The 19,822-nt window shown below is 40.2% G+C and overlaps 2 protein-coding genes across 2 annotated transcripts in view; both read left to right on the top strand.

Moving 5' to 3' along the window:
- Window positions 1-12,068: 12,068 nt before the first annotated feature.
- LOC308660284 (acyl-coenzyme A thioesterase 1-like) lies at window positions 12,069-17,232 on the top strand. The gene is made up of 3 exons (XM_081314540.1): window positions 12,069-13,524; window positions 14,433-14,635; window positions 15,920-17,232. Exons 1-3 carry the CDS (start codon window positions 12,951-12,953, stop codon window positions 16,511-16,513), a joined length of 1,371 nt encoding a protein of 456 aa, XP_081170666.1. The 5' UTR covers window positions 12,069-12,950; the 3' UTR covers window positions 16,514-17,232.
- A 186-nt stretch (window positions 17,233-17,418) lies between these two features.
- DNAL1 (dynein axonemal light chain 1) overlaps window positions 17,419-19,822 on the top strand; it is a 30,612-nt gene continuing 28,208 nt past the window's right edge. The window contains exons 1-2 of the mRNA XM_081315915.1: window positions 17,419-18,054; window positions 18,769-18,971. Coding sequence (XP_081172041.1) covers window positions 17,478-18,054; window positions 18,769-18,971 — 780 coding nt within the window. The 5' untranslated portion in view covers window positions 17,419-17,477. The remainder of the gene's footprint in view (window positions 18,055-18,768; window positions 18,972-19,822) is intronic.

Below are 19,822 nucleotides of genomic sequence, written 5' to 3'. Positions count from 1 at the left end.
CCTGCTTCTCCATGGGATTTTGGTTCCCCTTGCAGCTTCTTGTTTTATTGGCTTAGAGAGGATGCAATCCAAATTCATGAGACCAGCTTTCCAGATAACTTGCTGAGTCTCAAATGCTTATCTATGACTGGAGACAGATATGGCAAAAGTTGAAAAAATTTAAAATATTGCTTCCATAAATCTTTGGTTAAAGCCTTTTATCTTCAGGACCTAGCATCATTAATTCTCCAGGTCAGCTTTCAATCTACTTGGATTCAGCCTTTTGAATCTAAACTTCTAAACCTGGGCCTCTCCCCTCCTTGGTTCTTAACATGAAATATGATCAGTTGAAACAATTCCTGAAGCAAACAATAAAAGATATCGTGCTGTCTCCTCTGAAGTATTGGATGGCAAATATTAAAAAGGAGCATTGGCAAAAAGGCTCTGCCCCCGGGATTCTGGAGAGGCAGAAACCACAGAACATGTTCTTCTTTGTTTCACCTTTTACATAAACATAAAAACCTGATTTATCCTCCCTCCAATTAGCGGATATTCTGGTCTCTCAGACTCAGCCTACGTCCAGATGCTATTGATAAATGAACTGCCTTTTATTACAGTGCATGTGGCTAGCAGGAAGAGCTGCTGGACCTTGATGGGCCAATTTCCCACTGACAAGTGTATTTCATGTAGTCTTATATTTTCACATTTTACTTACCGGTAAGTTTTAGATACTACTATATTTTTGTAATTTTAGATGTTATCCCATTTTATATGTTAGAATGTTGTAATGCAATATTGCAGGCTAATTCAGCTCACTTCCAGTAGTTCGATCCTCACCAGCTCCAGGTTGACTCAGCCTTCCATCCTTCCGAGGTCGGTAAAATGAGGATTCAGATTGTTGGGGGCAATATGCTGACTTTGTAAACCACTCAGAGAGTGCTGTAAAGCACTGTGGAGAAGTATATAAGTCTAAATGCTATTGCTATTGCTATTAAATTTTAGAGACTGCATTGTAACCTAGACATAAATTTCCCCTTTTGAACCTCATTCTAAAATTCTCATGTTTTAAAAATCCATTTAACTTTGTCTTAAATTTTATTAGGATTCCCTCAGTTACATTTACTGTAATATTCAACAACACAGTATATTCTTCATTCTTCATTTACATTATTTTTTCCCTTTCTCGTTTCCTGTTTATAAAAACTTACACAATAATGTTTTAAATAGGATACTCTATTCATTACCACAATGAGTATTTGCATGTCCCTACATTAAGTTAAGGGACGCGGTGGCTCAGTGGGTTAGGACGCTGAGCTTGTCGATCGGAAGGTCGGCAGTTTGGCGGGTCGAATCCCGAGTGCCGCGTAACAGAGTGAGCGCCTGTTACTCGCCCCAGCTTCTGCCAACCTAGCAGTTCGAAAGCACGTCAAAATGCAAGTAGAAAAATAGGGACCACTACGGTGGGAAGGTAACAGCGTTCCGTGTGCCTTTGGCGTCTAGTCATGCCGGCCACATGACCATGGAGACGTCCTCGGACAAGCGCTGGCTCTTCGGCTTTGAAACGGAGATGAGCACCGGCCCCTAGAGTCGGAAACGACTAGCACGCATGTGCAGGGGAACCTTTACCTTTACCTTTACCTTACATTAAGTTAATATTAAATTAATACAGGTCACTGTGACTGTTCATCTATTTTGATGAGAATCAAAAAAGAGACATAGGTTCTTTTGTTTTCTAGGTGCTACCCGCAAATTCAAAAAAATCAGAATATCCACTCTATTAAAATAATCATTTGGATAATTCCACTTAAGTATTTTATAGGTAGCAAAGCTTTGTATTTACCTTACAGATTATTTCAAAACTCCAACTTGCTGGGGCATCACAAGTTTTCAAAAGACATTGTATCTGACTGTTTACAGTGGTTGCCTAGTTACATAGATACATTTGCATACTGACCATTTTGATTTGTTGATTTTAAATAAAGCTCTCTCTAGGTCTGGCCATTTGGTATCAAATCTTTCATTAGGCAAGTTCTCTTAAAAGAAATAGTCAGCAAAACCCTGACTGGCCTCTCTTGGCTAGCAAGTGAAGACACTGGAAAATATATTTCCAGGGACATGAAATCCCAGCTGTTTTATTATGACCATTAGAAAAGAATTCCAGTCACTGCTGTGTATCAAAGGTGAACTATATTTAAAATAAATAGCTTTCAAATGTCTTGAGTCTCTTTCTTCCATATAGATTTTGAACCACATCTCCTGGGGACAAAGTTCCTTCACAGTATTTTGTAAAAGGCTTGGTATAATATCATGTTTCTGTCCAAATGAGAAGTAGCTCTCACATAATTTTACTACAGATAATCAACCTTCCAAGATTCAACTTAAATGATATTTCCCTGCAATTTGAAACTGAGTACATCAAGCAGATGTATTAGATATTATGTATTAAATATTCATACATCGTGGCAAACATGGTATAAACATTTACAGTCTGGCTTCCAAGGGGACCTAAATCTTTATAAACATTGCAAATTAGCAGAAGCATAGAAAGAAGGAAATTAGAAACCAAATATTTTTGTTTTCCTTTTTTTCTTTTAATTGTTGCCTATTTTCCTTTGTATATTGTCTCTTTTGTCAATGTACACAAACAACAATAAGTAACAATAGAATGGAGACCTTACTATTAAGTGTTCAGCTTAGGGCAGAAACTTTTATTGTACAACAAACATTTTAATGTAATTTGCAGTTGTTTATTAATGTTATATTCAGCTTAGGGTGTAAAAATCTAGAGAATATTTATTAATATTGATATTTCAAATCATTGCTAACACTGACATAATACTTCTAAGCATTTTAAGAACCTCTAATCAATACTGTAGAAATACAACATAAGCTATGACTATGACCTATGACTTATAATAAAACCATTTTTAAAAAGCAGACCTTCAATATGTATCAGGTACAGTGGCTCAGTGGGTTAGGACGCTGAGCTTGTCGATCAGATGGTCGGCAGTTTGGCGGGTCGAATCCCGAGTGCCGCGTAACAGAGTGAGCGCCTGTTACTCGTCCCAGCTTCTGCCAACCTAGCAGTTCGAAAGCACGTAAAAAATGCAAGTAGAAAAATAGGGACCACTACGGTGGGAAGGTAACAGCGTTCCGTGCGCCTTTGGCGTCTAGTCATGCCGGCCACATAACCACGGAGACGTCCTTGGACAAGCGCTGGCTCTTCGGCTTTGAAACAGAGATGAGCACCGGCCCCTAGAGTCGGAAACGACTAGCACGCATGTGCGGGGGAACCTTTACCTTTACCTTACAGTATGTGAATGTATATTAATATAGTATAAAAATCTTGGTCATCATTAATTGCTAATTTCTGGGAAATTTCTAGCCATTCAGAGCCTATATATCCTGCTTTGAGCATTATAATTTTCTGCCCAAAGGACCACTTAACTTTGGAGTTCCTGAGGCATGGAAAGGAACAAGGAAGGAAACCTCCTAAAGAGGCACCAGAACTGGAAGAAGCCCACAATGGAATACTGCCTTTCATCTGTATCATTCCAGTTTTCAGACTGCACCAATGAAGGCATTAAGAAACTGGGAGTACATTTTAAGCCAGTGTTTCTCAACCCAGACAACCTAAATATACGTGGACTTCAATTCCCAGAATTCCCCAGCCAGCCAAGCTGGCTAAGGAATTCTGGGAATTGAAGTCCATACATCCTTAAATTCTGAAAATAAGATCAATGGGATACACCATAATTACATTAGAGAAACCATGTTGTAGCTTGGCCGGTTGTATGAATCAAGCCATGTGCCCTTTTGTGCTTTATCTCTGATGCAGGACTTTGTTTATTAAATTCTTAAGAAATCTAAATAAAAACAACTGTTCTACTTTATAACTCTTGCAAGTAAAGGCTCAGGTGATAACACTAGATGGTGGCCACGATAGTGTGATTTTGATTTATCAGTTTACTGATTTATTTCAATTTATACAGCATCCAAAATAATACAACTATTTTGCAGAAAATTTAAATTATTTATTACTAACATTGTACTGTATAGCTGATGCAAATGAGTAAGTTCTTTGTGTAGTCCAGTTTATAAACTTCCCCTTTTTTCAAGTTTGCTCTATCTCAATTTCTATTACATTGCTTTTAACTTTTTCTTATTTTTTAAATTCTTATCAAGTTCCATTGTATTAGTGTAAGATTTCCATAAAGTTTTATGAAAGCAAGACACACTCTCAATTTTTGCCATACTTGTCCCCAATTGTAGATAAAGATTTGAGACCAAATTCATGAGACTAATTCTCCAGATACCTTGCTCACTCTCAAATGCTTATAACTGGAGACAGATATGGCAAAAGTTGAAATGAGTGTGCCTTGCTTCCATAAAATGTTGGTTAAAGCTTAACTTTTATCTTCAAGGCCTAGCATCATTAATTCTCCGGGTCAGCTTTTAATCTACTACCTGGATTAAGCCTGTTGAATCTAAACTTCTAAATCTGGGTCTCTCTCCTCTTTGGTTCTTAAGATCAAATTTGATAAGGCAAAACAAACCTTGAAGCAAAGAATAAAAGATAGGGAGCAATAGGCAGACTAGGGAAGGCTCCAGCCTTTGTCATCAGCATACAAGAAATATATTGTCACTGCTGCCGACTAGCTGCGCAACTAGAAGCACCGGCCATTGGAAAGCTTTCTTTTGCTCAATCATGCTCTTTCCTCTGAATATTGGATGGCAAATATTAAAAAGGACTATTGGCAGGACCATTGCCCCTGTGATTTTGAAGAGCAGAAATCACAGAATATTTTCTTCTTCATTGCTCCTTGTACACAGAACCTGATTTATTCTCCCTCTGACTAGCAGATATCGTGGTAGCTCAGACTCAGTCTATGCCAGAATGCTGCTCGTAGATGAGCTGCATTTTATTACAGTGCATGTAATAAAAGCTTTTGTGCAGCAGCAGGAAGAGCTGCCAGACCTTGATGGGCCAAGTTCCCATGGATAGATGTGTGTTGTGTAATCTTAGATATTATCTTTTTAAAGAAATGTTACATGTTAGCATGTTTTACTTAAATTTTAGATACTATCACATTTTGTAATTTTAGATGTTATCACATTTCATATAATTTTAGAGACTACTTTATAACTTAGACATAACTTGCTCCTTTTAGACATCACTTATGGATTCTCATCATTTTATAAATATATTTTGACTTTGACTTAGATTTTATTTACTACTTATTAAGACAGATTTATAAGGGCTGACAAAGCACTCTTTGACATATTGCTTGTATTGATCTAATACTGTAATAAACTGACTGATACATGCTTACTGAGTAGAAAGTTCTATTGATTTTTTTTTCACAAATAAAACTAAATACAATAGGTTCCAACTAAATTACTCACAATAAATTAAAATACTAATGTCCTGCACACTGCTTGCTTTCTGAGACAAAGTTATAAAGATTGCCTTCTCATTCCAGTTATGCCTTTCTGAAGGGATGTTTGTTCATCAGCGATGGAATAGCATTAACAATATTCATACATAAGGTATGAAATAATAAATAATAGGTTTAAATAAATAAATAGTATGAATTAAGGTTTGAACCTTGAGTTTGCCTTGCCACAGATTCAGGAAAATGGTAGCTGAATTACCTATTGGTTGGCAATGCTGGGTGGGAGGGAAAAAGACAGCAGGGAATCCATCAATTGGTATAGCCTGAAACTGCCAGATATTACATTGTGTGAATGTAGCAGCACTGTCCAGCTTCATTGCTGAGAGTCTCAACACAAATAGGCTGTAGGCACTGTGGGCGTATGCTGCTAATTTATGTACATAAGGAAAGTTCATTAATTGGTCTGTCTCCAGGGTATGCTCAAGAAAGTCAAGATGGCATTCCATACAGAGTAAGGAAGACTCAGGCAGACACCTCCTAATTCACATGAAAAGGGATAGGGGCAAGGAAATAAAACATAATCAGACTTCGAGTTTCTGTTATGATAACTAATATTAATAAAAATAATTTTAGCTTTCAGTGCAGTTGTTTTTGTTTTTGTTTTGGTCTGGCTTGTATCTCATTTCTTGTGGGGAAAATAGGAAGAGGAACATTTGTTGGGTTATGTTCACCATCTTGAGTTATTTGTAAAAATGATAAAGGCAGGATACAAAAAAATAAAATAGTGGGCTAGCACAGTCACAATGACACAAACAAACCTTTGATGAGGCAATAATATTTTAAATAGGATACTCTACAATATTCATTACCATTATGAGTATTTCTAAGTCCCTACATCAAATTAATATTAATTATTAATAACACTGTGACTGTTTATCTATTTTGATGAGAATCAGAAAAGAAATTTCACAGACTCTTCCATTTTTTAAGCAGACTCCCAAGTTGAACAAATTCAGAATTTCCAAGCTATTAAAATAATCATTTGAATAATTCTACTTAAACAGGACTGCCCCCACCCTCCGTTCTTTCCGCCGGGACCTGAAGACCTGGCTCTTCGAGCTCTCTGGCCCAGGCTGAGAATATTTTTAATTTGAATATTTTTAATTTTAATTTTAACTGGGTTTTAATTTTCTCAGGGTTCTATTTAATCTCTTTTAATTTGTTTTAACGTTTGTATTGACTGTTTTTTAAATGCCCTGTAAACCGCCCTGAGTCCTTCGGGAAAGGGCGGTATATAAATCTAAATAAAATAAATAAATAAAAATAAATAAATAATTATGAAGGAAGCAAAGCTTTGTATTTACCTTACAAATTATTTTAAAACTCCAACTTGCTGGGATGTTGATTCTGGCTGTTTAGAGTGGTTGTCTAGTTACAGATGATGCATTTGTATTCTGACCATTTTGATTTGTGGATTTTAAACAAAGCTCTCTCTAGCTCTGACCATTTAAGAGATCATTTCTCTTAAATGGGAGTGAAAGTGAACAAACCTACTACTTGATAAGATAGAAAAATGTGGGTTAGACAGCATCACCACCAGATGGATTCGTAGCTGGCTGACAGGCCGTACTCAGCATGTGGTCCTCAATGGAACTGCATCTACATGGAAGGAAGCATGTAGTGGGGTGCCCCAGGGCTCTGTTCTGGGCCCAGTGCTCTTCAACATCTTCATCAACGATTTGGATGAGGGATGTTATGTATTGGGCTCAGTTGTAACACCACGTGGTTAGCTGGAGCAGCTAATGGCTCTCCAGCAGCTCAGACTCCCCATCTCCAGAGCTGCTATTGGCTGCCCCTAGGCGGCAATGGGTTGCTTCAAACCTATTGGCTGCCGCCTAGGGGCCAGGCTATAAATTGCTGCAAGCTGCAGCCCAATTCTCAGTTCAGATCCTGCAAGCAATAAACCAAGAGCTTTGTTGAACTTACTTGCCTCGTCTCCTTTCCTGCGCGAAGAACTCACTACACAACAAGGGGATAGATGGGGAACTCTTCAAATTTGCAGGAGACACCAAGCTGGCAGGAATAGCCAATACTCCAGAAGACAGGCTTATGTTACAGGAGGATCTGGACAGACTTGAACACTGGGCACTATCTTAACAAAATTCAATGGTGAAAAAAGTAAGGTTCTACATTTAGGCAGAAAAAACCAAATGTGCAGGTATAGTATAGGTGGTACCTTGCTCAATAGTAGTAACTGTGAGAGGGATCTTGGAGTCCTAGTGGACAATCACTTAAATATGAGCCAGCAGTGTGCTGCAGCTGCCAAAAAGGCCAACACAGTGCTAGGCTGCATTAACAGAGGGATAGAATCAAGATCAAGTGAAGTACTAATACCACTTTACAATGCCTTGGTAAGGCCACACCTGGAATACTGCATCCAGTTTTGGTCACCATGATGTAAAAAAGATGTTGAGACTCTTGAAAGAGTACAGAGAAGAGCAACAAAGATGATTAGAGGAATGGAGGGTACAACTTATGAGGAACGGTTGCTGGAATTGGGTATGTCTAGTTTAATGAAGAGAATGGCAAGGGGTGACATGATAGCAGTGTTCCAATATCTCAGGGGCTGCCACAAAGAAGTCAAGCTATTCTCCAAAGCCCCTGAAGGCAGGACAAGAAGCAATGGATGGAAACTAGTCAAGGAGAGAAGCAACCTAGAACTAAGGAGAAACTTCCTGACAGTTAGAACAATTAACTGGTGGAACAACCTGCCTCCAGAAGCTGTGACTGCTCCAACACTGGAAGTTTTTAAGAAGAGACTGGACAGCCATTTGTCTGAAATGGTATAGGGTTTCCTGCCTGAGAAGGGGGTTGGACTAGATGACCTCCAAGTTCCCTTCCAACATCATCATCGTTGTTGTTGTTGTTGTTGTTGTTGTTGTTGTTGTTATTAATATCTGACAGGCAAGGGAAACCACTGGAGAATATATTTCCAAAAACCTGATGTTTTAGTTAAGTAGATCTATTACAGGTAGTCCTCAACTTACGAGCACAATTGAACCCAAAATTTATGTTGCCAAGTGAGAAATTTGTTAAGTGAGTTGTGCTCCATTTTATGACTTTTCTTGCCACATTTGTTAACTGAATTACTGCTGTTATTAAATTAGTACCGATGTCAGAATCCATTTACTGTATATCACGTTCATAAATATATGTTTAAAACATTATCCCCCCCCCTACGGATTCTGCCATCTCCCGAGGAAGGAGGAGCATATGTGGATTCAGCCTGCCTTAGGTTATTTCAAAGACCAAGGGAACCTTTTGAACTGGGGGGATCAAAAGGGAGGGTTAGAGAAGAAGGTATCTGGCTTGTGTTTTCTTTTAATTCTGGAGAGGAAGAAGGCAATAACCATAAAGATTCGAAGTTCCTTTTTTTCCCCCACGAAAGGGATGACACGAAGTAGAAGGATGGGGGCTGACCAAATGGGGTTGAGGGAAGGGGGGTTGAACCGGGTACCCTTTACAAAATTTCAATTTGTAAAACAATACTAAGTCCTGTCTTGTATTCCCACAACCAAGCATGTCCTAGTAAAGATTCCTTTTGGACTAGAACTGACTCCAAGAGTTTTTGTCTTCCTAAGACGTGGTTTGGGGTGGGTCCTGACAACCACAGTTGTTAAGATAATCTGGTTTCTCCATTGACTTTGCTTGTCAGGTTGGAAAAGGTGATCACATAGCCCTGGGATACTGCAACCGTTATAAATGTGAGTCAGTTTTCAAGCATCCAAACATAAATCATGTGACCATGGTCATAAGTGACTTTTTTCAGTGCCATTGTAACTTTGAGCAGTCACTAAATGAAATGTTAAACATCAACAACTACCTGTATACAGTAGCAGAGCTATGAAGCCATTTAAAAAAAATCCAGTCACTGTTATGTACGAATGGTTAGCTGTATTTATACTAATCAGATTTCAAATGGCTTGGGCCTCTTTCTTCCATGTACTGTACAGAAAAATCTTCAAGCAAATCTCCTAGGGATAAAAGTTATTATTACAATATTTTGTAAATGCAAGAGCCCAGTTTTGCACAAGCCTAGACGTACACATGTGTCATTTTTTTTCCAGGGGCTGCAACGGCTACCAGTCTGCTCCCCGATACAATTCAAAGTGCTGGTTATCACTTTTAAAACCCTACAGGGCTCAGGGCCAACTTATTTGAAGAACCGCCTCTTCCCCATTACCCCTACCCAAAGCACCAGGACAGGAAAGCAAGACATGTTGCGGGTCCCAAGGGCTTTCTGAATGGTGTCCCTTCCCTATGGAACATCATTCCCATGAGTTGCAGGTAGTCCTCGAGGTATGATAGGCTGTTTAATGACTATTTGAAATTACAAATGCATCCCAACAAGAACAGTTCTCTGCAATCATGTGACTTGGATTCAGACACTCCTAAAGCAGCAGACATTTTTAATCTTGCAACCTCTCTTTGGGACCCGGAAATCGTCCTCAGTTACGACAGGCAATTTCTGAGGTCCATGTGGTTGTGCATGCTTTCTTTTCCCCTGGTCACAAGACCAGTCTCAAGTTCTGGGGACTTTGCAGCCAGCATGCCTTTGTTTTCTCTTCATTGCTGCCTGATGGAGGACTAGAGGAGTGTATCTCTGGTTGCTGCCCTTGTTGCTTTTTTCGTTCCTGTTGCTTTATGGGAAGAGAGTACTGTAGTTGCCTTTGACGTACAACATTTAAAAATGTTCTTTTTCATTATAATACACTACTTGTTTGTAAGTAGTTTACAAATAGAATAGAATATAGAATATAGCACATAGAATATAACGAATAGCGAATAGCGAATAGCATAGAATAGCATAGAATAGCATAGAATAGCATAGCATAGAATAGAATAGAATAGAATAGAATAGAATAGAATAGAATAGAATAGAATAGAATAGAATAGAATAGAATAGAATAGAATAGAATAGAATAGAATAGAATAGAATAGAATAACAGAGTTGGAAGGGACCTTGGAGGTCATCCAACCCCCTGCTCAGGTAGGAAACCCTATACCGTTTCAGAAAAATAGTTGTCCAGTCTCTTCTTAAAAACTTCCAGTGTTGGAGCATTCACAAGTTCCATAGGCAGGTTGTTCCACTGGTTAATCGTTCTAACTGTCAGGAAATTTCTCCTTAGTTCTAGGTTGCTTCTCTCTTTGGTTAGTTTCCATCTGTTGCTTCTTGTCCTGCCTTCAGGGGCTTTGGAGAATAGCTTGACTCCCTCTTCTCTGTGGCAGCCCCTGAAATATTGGAACTAGCCAGTGTCTACAGAAAGCAGATTCAGAACTGGGATGTTTCTTTGCATTCTGCTTTACTGTGTTTGTTTACATGTGCTTTGAGATTGCAGAAGCCTACCTCAGAGATCCAAAGAATTGACTCTGAAGTTTCACAGAATGGAATCACATTTGCCACCAGTACTCACACACTATCAGTGGAAAATAGCCTGGTATCACTAGCCATGACTGAGACAGAAGGTAGATGGAACCAGGCCTCCGACCCAAAAGAGACAGCTGTTCATTACATAGTGTGGGTGGGGAAAAAAGGACAAAAAACTGCCCAGCTTTGAAAAGAAGCCATTTTTGATGCACAGAACTCAAGTGTAATCCCTTTGTTATGGCTTATCTTGTCTGCAATAAAATTTATTATCAGAAGTCCTTGGATTCTTGAGCGCCTATTTAGTTTTCTAAGCCAACGTAGACTTAAATAAGGAACTTTTCCAGTGCTCCTGCTCAGAACAATTCTTCCTTTGTATTTTTAGCCTGCCAGCCATGGTATTTTTGAACAAGGATCAAATGCTCTTTTGAAAAAGCACCAAATTCATGCTCAAAAGTAGTTTGACAAGTTAAAAAATATGGAGGGTGACACAGAGTTAAATGGGGAATCACTGAAAGCAAGCAGAGATGGCAGCACTGACAGTGAGCAACCAAGAGGTCTGATTGGCAGATCCAGAAATAGCTATGGGTAGCCATGGGAAGCACATGGGTTAGAACAGACTTTTAGTACTGCACAAATGTAGTGATAGTGTCACCAAAGTTGGAATGAAGAAGGTAAAATTGTACAGTTCCTCCAAGGGACATAAATAATTAGAATTCAGTGCATGAATAGCCAGCTGTATAATTAGGGTCCCAGGCTTGTTAACCAGACAGGAGGACGTTCTACCACTTGTACACAAATCCACAGAATAAAAGTAGTAAAAAAATGGAAAATGCTGGTCAGAAACCTATGTTTCTACAAAGCAGAAATCTGCTCTCTCTTACTGTCAAACTGAAGATAGGAAGATAGGTTAGGGAGGAGACAATTGAAATTAAATATGTGCTGTGGTAGCATGATCTAAAAATCATGATTTATAAACTTGCATCAAATGTCGCATGAAGTTTAATCACAACATGATTGTGTGTGTCATCATCAGTCTTGATTTGCTGCAGACAGCTATAATGTCGTGAGGATGTGCCCTAATAAAGCAATAATTAAAACATCTACCATGGTTAGGGTTAAAATTAATTTTTCTTTTTAAAATAACATTTAAAAAACCCAAAACGAGACACAAAAATATATATATTAGGGAAAAAATACATAACAAGTGCTTAAAACTAAGTGAAAACTTATTCACTTATTTTTTGAGCCCTAGAGAATGCTTAAGACAATAACTCATTGTTCAGAATGCAGTTTATTCTTTGCTAATATACCTGCTGCATCAAACATCAATCTGGGCCACAAGCACAAATATTTAAGGCAAGGAAAGAACTTTCCATAACAATGGTCAAATGACTTCTATAACTTTAGTTAAAACTTTGGGGACAGTCTGTATTTTAGCCTTATTCATTTACTCACTGTAATGGAGTTGCAGGCCAGGTTAAAAAGTTTTAGATTTCTGTACCCAAAAAAACAACAACCTAATCTTTTTTCATTTGCAAGCTGTACTTACTTACATTAATACTGGGAATTGAAGTCCACACATCTTAAAAAGTTCAGAAGCACTGGTGTAGATCAATTGCTGAGTTGTATTGCAAGTTCTAAAGATTTTTTAAAAAAACACAGCTGGTCTATTCTATACACACTTATCTGAGTGTGCCAGAACAATATTATTGCATATCTACATAGCAGTAAAGTCCAGGAAGTTCAGTGGAACTTCTCTGCAACTAAATTTGTCTAAAACCGAAATAATATCCCATTCGAATCAACTTCAGCAGAAATAGTAGTTTCCTATCCTGAAACTACAATATTGTCAATGTTTTTAATATATGATTACAGTTATAGATCAACAAAGAAGAAGTCAAAGAAAAAGGAAGATATAAAGGAAATGTTTTGAGGTCGGACTCCGATTCGCCAAATTACCAAACCCGAAGAACGCGACGAGTACAACGCGGAAGAAGCAAGCCCAGGCTTGTCTCTGAGCTAGGGCAGCGAAAACTCGATCGGCAGCTCATTCTTGCTTTGCTCGGTACAGAAGCGCAGAGGGGCAAATTAATTAATTTAGCCTGAGAGTCGCCGTGGCAACGGGCGTGCCCTTCCTAACGAGCAGGATGTTACGGATCTGCTTGAATCACTGCCCGCGAAGGACTTCCCTTGTGAATTGCGGCGGTTGGCGGAGCCGGGGGACGCAGCGGGCCTGCTTTTCCGCCTCGTCGCGTCTCATGGAGCCTCGCCTTAGCTTTTCTCCCCCCGACCAGAGCCTCTTCGATCAGCCGCTGGCCATCTCGGTGGAAGGGCTCCGGCCCGAGCAGGAGGTCGGCCTCCGCGCGTCGCTGGAGGATGAGGCAGGCGAACGCTTCGAGTCGCGCGCCTTCTACCGAGCAGATGGCGAGGGCCGCTTGGATCTGCAGCGCTCGCCGGCGCTCGAGGGCGGCAACTTCTCCGGTTTGGAGCCGATGGGGCTGCTGTGGGCGCTGGAGCCGCGAAAGCCCCTCCGGCGCTTGCTGAAGCGCGACGTCGAGCGGCCCTTTCGCCTGGAGCTGGAGGTGTTGGAAAGGCACGGAGCGTCTCTGCCGGGTGGCGTCTTGGCCCAGGGCTCCCACGAGCGGAGATTCCTGGGCGACGGGGTGAAGAGAACCCCGGTGCGGGAAGGGAGCATCCGGGCCACTCTCTTCCAGCCCCCCGGTAAACAGCGGAGACCTTCCTGCAGAAAATCACCCTATTAATAAATTCATGTCCCGCAGGATCAGCCAAGAGCGATTTCATGAACCCGGTTTTTGGCTTCTCAGGGTCACGCGGAATTGAGCAATAAGTAATCAGACCTGCTGAAGCTGTTGCGATGCTGGGCGTTGTGCAAACTCAGTCTGGTTGTGACTAATGTTCATATATTTACCCAGTGTTTGCAGAACTCTGCATCACAACCTGAATGCAACCATATTTTATCCTAGTGTGTCGTATGAATTCTGGAAATATCGAATTAGGCATAATTACTATTTTAGTATGCCTTCAAGCCAGTCTTAGGTCTGAGTGATTGTGTGGCCCTGGACTAATCCCTGCAGTTTCTGGACACCCATTGTTGGAAATGGCTTCTTTGCCATTGAGAGTGACTGGCCCAAGGTCACCAAGCTGGCTGTGTTCCCAAGAGAGGCTTAGAAAACAGTCCCTCAGTATTCTGGTGCCTTCAACCTCCACAGCAAATTGGCTCGATGATTTCTGAAAAAAGATCAGTGGAATACACCATAATTATATTGGACCTGAGATCTGTAATTTAGACACAGCCAATGCATTCTGCATACCCAGCCTTTATGTTCTCTGTATTAAATAATGGGTGATTTAATAGAGGATTATTAACTAGTACTGACTGGGTTTCATTACATACTTAGCCATAGATTCTGATTTCCAAACTACAGTGACTAGCTTCATGTGACAGAATGAGCAAAAACAAAAAACCATGTTGTAGCTTGGCAGGTTGTATGAATCAAGCCGTGTACCTTTTTTGTGCTTTTATCTTTGATGCAGGACTTTATTTAAAATATGCTAAGTTCTTAAGAAATATAAATAAAAACAAGTGCTCTGTTTTATATCTCTGGCAGGTAAAGGCCCTTTTCCAGGTATCATTCAGATACCTGGAACAGGAGGAGGGATTCCAGAAAGTTCAGCGTGTCTGATGGCCAATCATGGCTTTGCTGTATTAGCTTTGGCCTATTATGGGTATGAAGATCTTCCTAAGGACCTGAAGGAAATTCATCTGGAGTACTTTGAAGAAGCTGTCAATTATATGCTAAAACACCCAGTGGTAGGTTGCTATATTCATGGCCTTTGCAAGAAGATTTAGCTGAGAACTCAGTTTTTAGCTGCAGAAATGTATTCAATCAGTTGGGGTCAGACTCAGCTCAGCTATCCAGAGAAGACGACTTGTCAAAGGGAAAATTGGAGGGGGGAGTACTGTGTACACTGCCATGTTATCTTAGATCAGAGGTGGGCAATTAATTGTCCCAAGGGGCCACAAGGAGAAACTGGGACTGTTGTGGAGGATCACCACCCACATATCCCCCATCACACACACCCACACACACACATGCTGTCCTGCTGTTGCTGATTGGGACAGTGAAAGGATGGCCCATGGACTGTAAAATAGTTCTATAAAGCAAAGGAAAACTGAAGATCATAAGACAACTGAGGTTTCAGTTAGCAATCATTTTGCTTAACAACTAAGTTATTCCTCCTCCTGACTTTTCATAAGAGCCTTAAGACATGGCTCTGCCAGATGACATAGGGACCTAATGGGGGAGCTTCACGCTGGGGGTAGTTGACTAATTAAAAGGTAATCCCCCCTCCTCCGCCCCTCCTGTGTATCTGGCTTCCTCCTGTGCTATCTTGTGTTATTTTATCTGCTTTTATATCTGATGATTTAAATGTTTTATGCTGTAGGCCATCAAGAATTGTTGGACACGAGATGGGTGACAAATAAATTTCTAAATACATAGAGTTCTCTGAATCAGAACTTCCAATATATAAATATATAAAAACTATCCATAACCAGTTGAAAAGAAAAATCATGATTACCAGCAAAGTCTATCCATATATTGGCTCAGCATGTTGCTTAATATATAAGTTACTTCAACTAGTGTTATCAGTTAAAGGTTCAGTATTTTTTTAAAGCTAGAAGTGTCAGTGTGGTTAATTCTGTGAAATTAACTACAGTGAACTTCATTACTGTATTGTTTCAACGTGTTGATGTTCCTGAAATAGATCATGGAAAATTTAAGGCCCTTCACAAGTCATTTCTTTCCATTTGGGGCAGCCAAAAGGGTGCAAGATTAACTGAAGCATGAAAGCTTTAGGCAATTACTGTAACGGAAAGTGAAATAGCATGGATTATTTTCCTAGAGGCTGTGTCCGCATAACACATACTTCTGGTTTGCTTACGGGGAGGCTGATTGATTAAACCAAAATATGCTGTGCTTAACAACATTCATCTGGTTATTCAATTAGGATTAGTATATGAACATAGATCAGTGTGTGGTAGAAACATTGTTAGCAGTGTGAATCTGATTTTCCTTTTCTTTCTTCTTTTTAGGTTAAAGGTCCAGGAATTGGGCTGTTGGGACACTCCAAAGGGGGTGACCTCTGTATTTCCATGGCCTCATTTTTAAAAGGCATCACTGCAATAGTCACAGTTAATGGTTCTATAGCCAATGTAGCTGCAACACTACGCTACAAGAATATCGCCATTCCACCTCTTGGCATTAATGCAAGTCGAGTCAAAATTGATCAGAATGGGATCTGTGACATTATTGATGTCTTGAATAACCCACTTGAAGGTCCTGACCGCCAAAGCTTAATTCCATTGGAGAAAGCTGAGGGGCGCTTTCTTTTTATCGTGGGCATGGACGATCATAATTGGAAGAGTGAATTTTTTGCCAAGGAAGCTGCCAATCATTTACAAGCTCATGGAAAAGACAAGCCTGGGGTCATTTGCTATCCTGAAACAGGTCATTACATTGAACCTCCTTATACACCACTGTGCCCTGCTTCATTCCACTTTTTGGTGGGCAAAACAGTGGTCTGGGGAGGGGAACCCAGAGCACACGCAGCAGCGCAGGTGGATGCTTGGAAGCAGATTCAAAACTTCTTTCACGAAACCCTCAACAACAGCAAGAACAAACTGTGAATGTTTTATAAGCTGGGTTTCAGCATGTACGTTTGCTAAGCTAAATACCGGGGATGGGAGAATAAAGCTGGGAGTGGATATGAAATGGGGGCAAGAAGAAGCAAACTCCTAGGTAATAAAGCCCACTTGAACATTGTTTATCTGGTCTTCAAATATTGTTTCTGCATTCTGTATTAAAAGTTCTGAAGACTGGGATCTGCCTAAGGTGGTAGCACCAGATGGTGGCCACAACAGTGTGATTTTTATTTATTGGTTTATTTAAATCTATACAGCCACCCCTTACTACAGTGACCCTGGGTTGTGAGCAAAGTTTATATGAAAAGCATCATAGAAAACCTTAAGACATATAGTGCTAAACTTATAGTTCAAGACAAACACCAGAGGAAAGTCCTGGGATCCATGGTCTGGGTTTGGGGGGGGGGGGGAGAGACCATGTTCACACAATCAAGTTCAAAGCTCCAGCCACCTGTAGTCCAATTTAGAAACTCCTTTTTTCAACTATAAATTTTTCTTACCTTGCTTTTAAATTGTAATTGTTATTATCAAGTTTCATTGCATTTGTAAAAATAAGATAATGTACATGCTGCTGCTAACTTAAAATGAGTTTAGAAGTTCAAGAAATTTTTAAGTATCTGCAGAGCCAAATATGTAAGATTCGGCACATATGTGGTTTTTTTTCCACTGACGGTGAAATGTTTCAAGTGAAATAAATTACTAACAATTGCTAAGACGCCTCAATTACTGTAACTCCACAAGTCACAAACTTTTGACTACTGCTCTGTTGCATCCAAAGCCGACCTCGAACTCCCCGTTTCGGAAGCGTGATCTCTGCAATCGATTGCTACAGTCTCTCGAGTCTTAACCCGGAGTATCTGACTGAAGAGAAAGGTACCGGGCTTTTTGCTTCTAGTTCCGACGCTCAGCGAGGCGTGCAAGAAGTTCGGACATCCTCGGGAAGCCCATCATGTGGCAAAGAGTCATGGGCAGAGCGTGGGGCTTCCGCTTGGTATTCTTGCGTGGGCCTGGCCACCCTTTGAAGAAGATCTTTCCCAAAAGCTGCGGCCGAAAAGGACTGGTAACGATGTCAGTCACTCCTGCTGTAGGCTTGGCAGATCAGCCCGCGAAAATGACGATCGAAGGACTGGCGCCTTTGCAGGGAGTGACGCTCCGGGCGCTAGTAGTGAACGGGCAGGGCAGCCTCTTCGACGCCTGCGCACATTACCAAGCGGACCAGCAGGGAGGAATAGACCTGTCCAAAGATGTTTCTAGGGGAGGGGACTATGTCGGAGTTGAGCCCATGGGGCTGTTTTGGAGTCTCTCCCCCGCTACCATAGAGAAGCCTTACCAAAGGCTGGAGCCCGAGGACGTGGAGAGTCCCGTGAAAGTGCAGATCACGGTACATCAGGAATATAGTCAGCCTGGGGCCATCCCCGGACAGGTGCTTGCTCAAACGAGCGTGGAAAGGTGGTTCACTCTTCCTGGCGTGAGAAGGATTAGGTTGAAGGAAGGTGCGATCAGAGGCAGCTTGTTCCTTCCGCCAGGTGAGTAGAGAACCTTCGTATGGTAGGTATTTCAGGCTCTCCTAAGTTAGGCATTTTCTCCAGGCTTGACAACTGATTCTGGGCTTTTGCAGTCTCAGTCGAGGCAATCAAATGGGAATAAGCAATGGGACATTTGTGGCAAGATGCAATATATAAATATATATCAATATATCTATATCAATATATCTATATATTTTTTATTTTTTATTTTAATTCCATTTATATCCCGCCCTTCTCCGAAGACTCAGGGCGGCTTACAAGCTTAGCAGTAGCCTTCATTCTATGTATATGCCTACTTATTAGGGCTTTCATACACCCCCCAAGCGGCATTATTACAAAGTCAGCTTAATTGCCCCCAACAATCTGGGTCCTCATTTTACCTACCTCGGAAGGATGGAAGGCTGAGTCAACCTTGAGCCTGGTAGGATGCGAACCTGCACTAATTGCAGGCAGCTGGTGTTACTTAAGGAGGCATTAGCCCACTGCTCCACCAAGGCTCTATATCTATATATATCTATAACTATAGATATATAGTTATAGATATATATAGATATATATCTGAGCTTTGCCCATCAACCCTAGATAGATGATAGATAGATAGATAACTTTTAAAATGAGCTTGTTAAAGGGATTTCAATATAAAAAAGCAATTTAAAAAATCCTGCTAATAATGTCCAGCCCAACAAAATTGATCAATATCTACTCCTATACTAGGGAACGGCCCATTTCCAGGTGTGATAGACATGTTTGGTGACGAAGGTGGGTTAATCGAATTCCGATCCAGCCTTCTGGCAACCCATGGCTTTGCAGCTCTTTCCTTGCCATATTTTAATTTTGAGGATCTCCCAAAAGTCATGGATGATTTCCATCTTGAATATTTTGAAGAGGCAGCAAGGTTTTTGTTGCGCCATCCGAAGGTGAGTGATGTGAACAGAACTTCTCTGTAATACAATTTGCACCAAGACAACATAAACATTTTTTTCCAATGGATTCTGAATAAAAAAATTACGGTATGAGGAAACTAGGGAAAACCTACACAAATATCAATCTCTTCTTTTGCCAGGAAATATACATCACTGTGTTAGGTGTTATGATCAAGCTCCCACATAGTAATAACAAAGTGATTAGTGCTTGTATAAAGGTAAAAAGGTAAAGGTTTCCCCTGTCCAGTCATGTCCGACTCTAGGAGGTGGTATCTCCTTTTCTTAGCCGAGGGATCCATTGTTGTCTGAAGCCATTTCTGTGGTCATGTGATTACATGCTGAGGCACACGGAATGCTGTTACCTTCCTGCCAAACTGGTACCTATTTATCTACTTGCATTTGCATGCTTTCAAATTGCTAGATGGGCAGGACAGTGCTTGTATAGCCAGGTATTTTTATGTGCCTAAAAAGAGTGAGTGGGAAATCTTTACAGGAAGTGAAAAAAGTCAGAGGTTATAAAATTACTGAGAGAATTTTGGATGTAACCTTCTTTAAGTTTATAAAATCTACTGTATTAATATTTTATGTATAAAAGTATGCATAACTGTGATACTAAACAAATAGGTATGCCAGTCCAAAATAGGATTTCATGTACTGATTTGGTTCTCAGTGATCATGTTTTCCATGATAGAAGATATTCATTTAAAATATTAAATTTTTTATAGTCTTTGTAAAATCTGAATTGTTTCCAAGAAAACTATGGAAACATATCTAATAATCACAGCATATTACAAAAATTTAATCACACACAAAGATACCCATTTCTGAACAAAGTACTAGAGTAG

Source organism: Vipera berus (assembly GCF_964194415.1).
Source record: "Vipera berus genome assembly, chromosome: 1".
Classification (NCBI taxonomy): domain Eukaryota; kingdom Metazoa; phylum Chordata; class Lepidosauria; order Squamata; family Viperidae; genus Vipera; species Vipera berus.
Note: the sequence above shows the minus strand (reverse complement) of the source record. Positions and strands in the feature narration are given on the sequence as shown.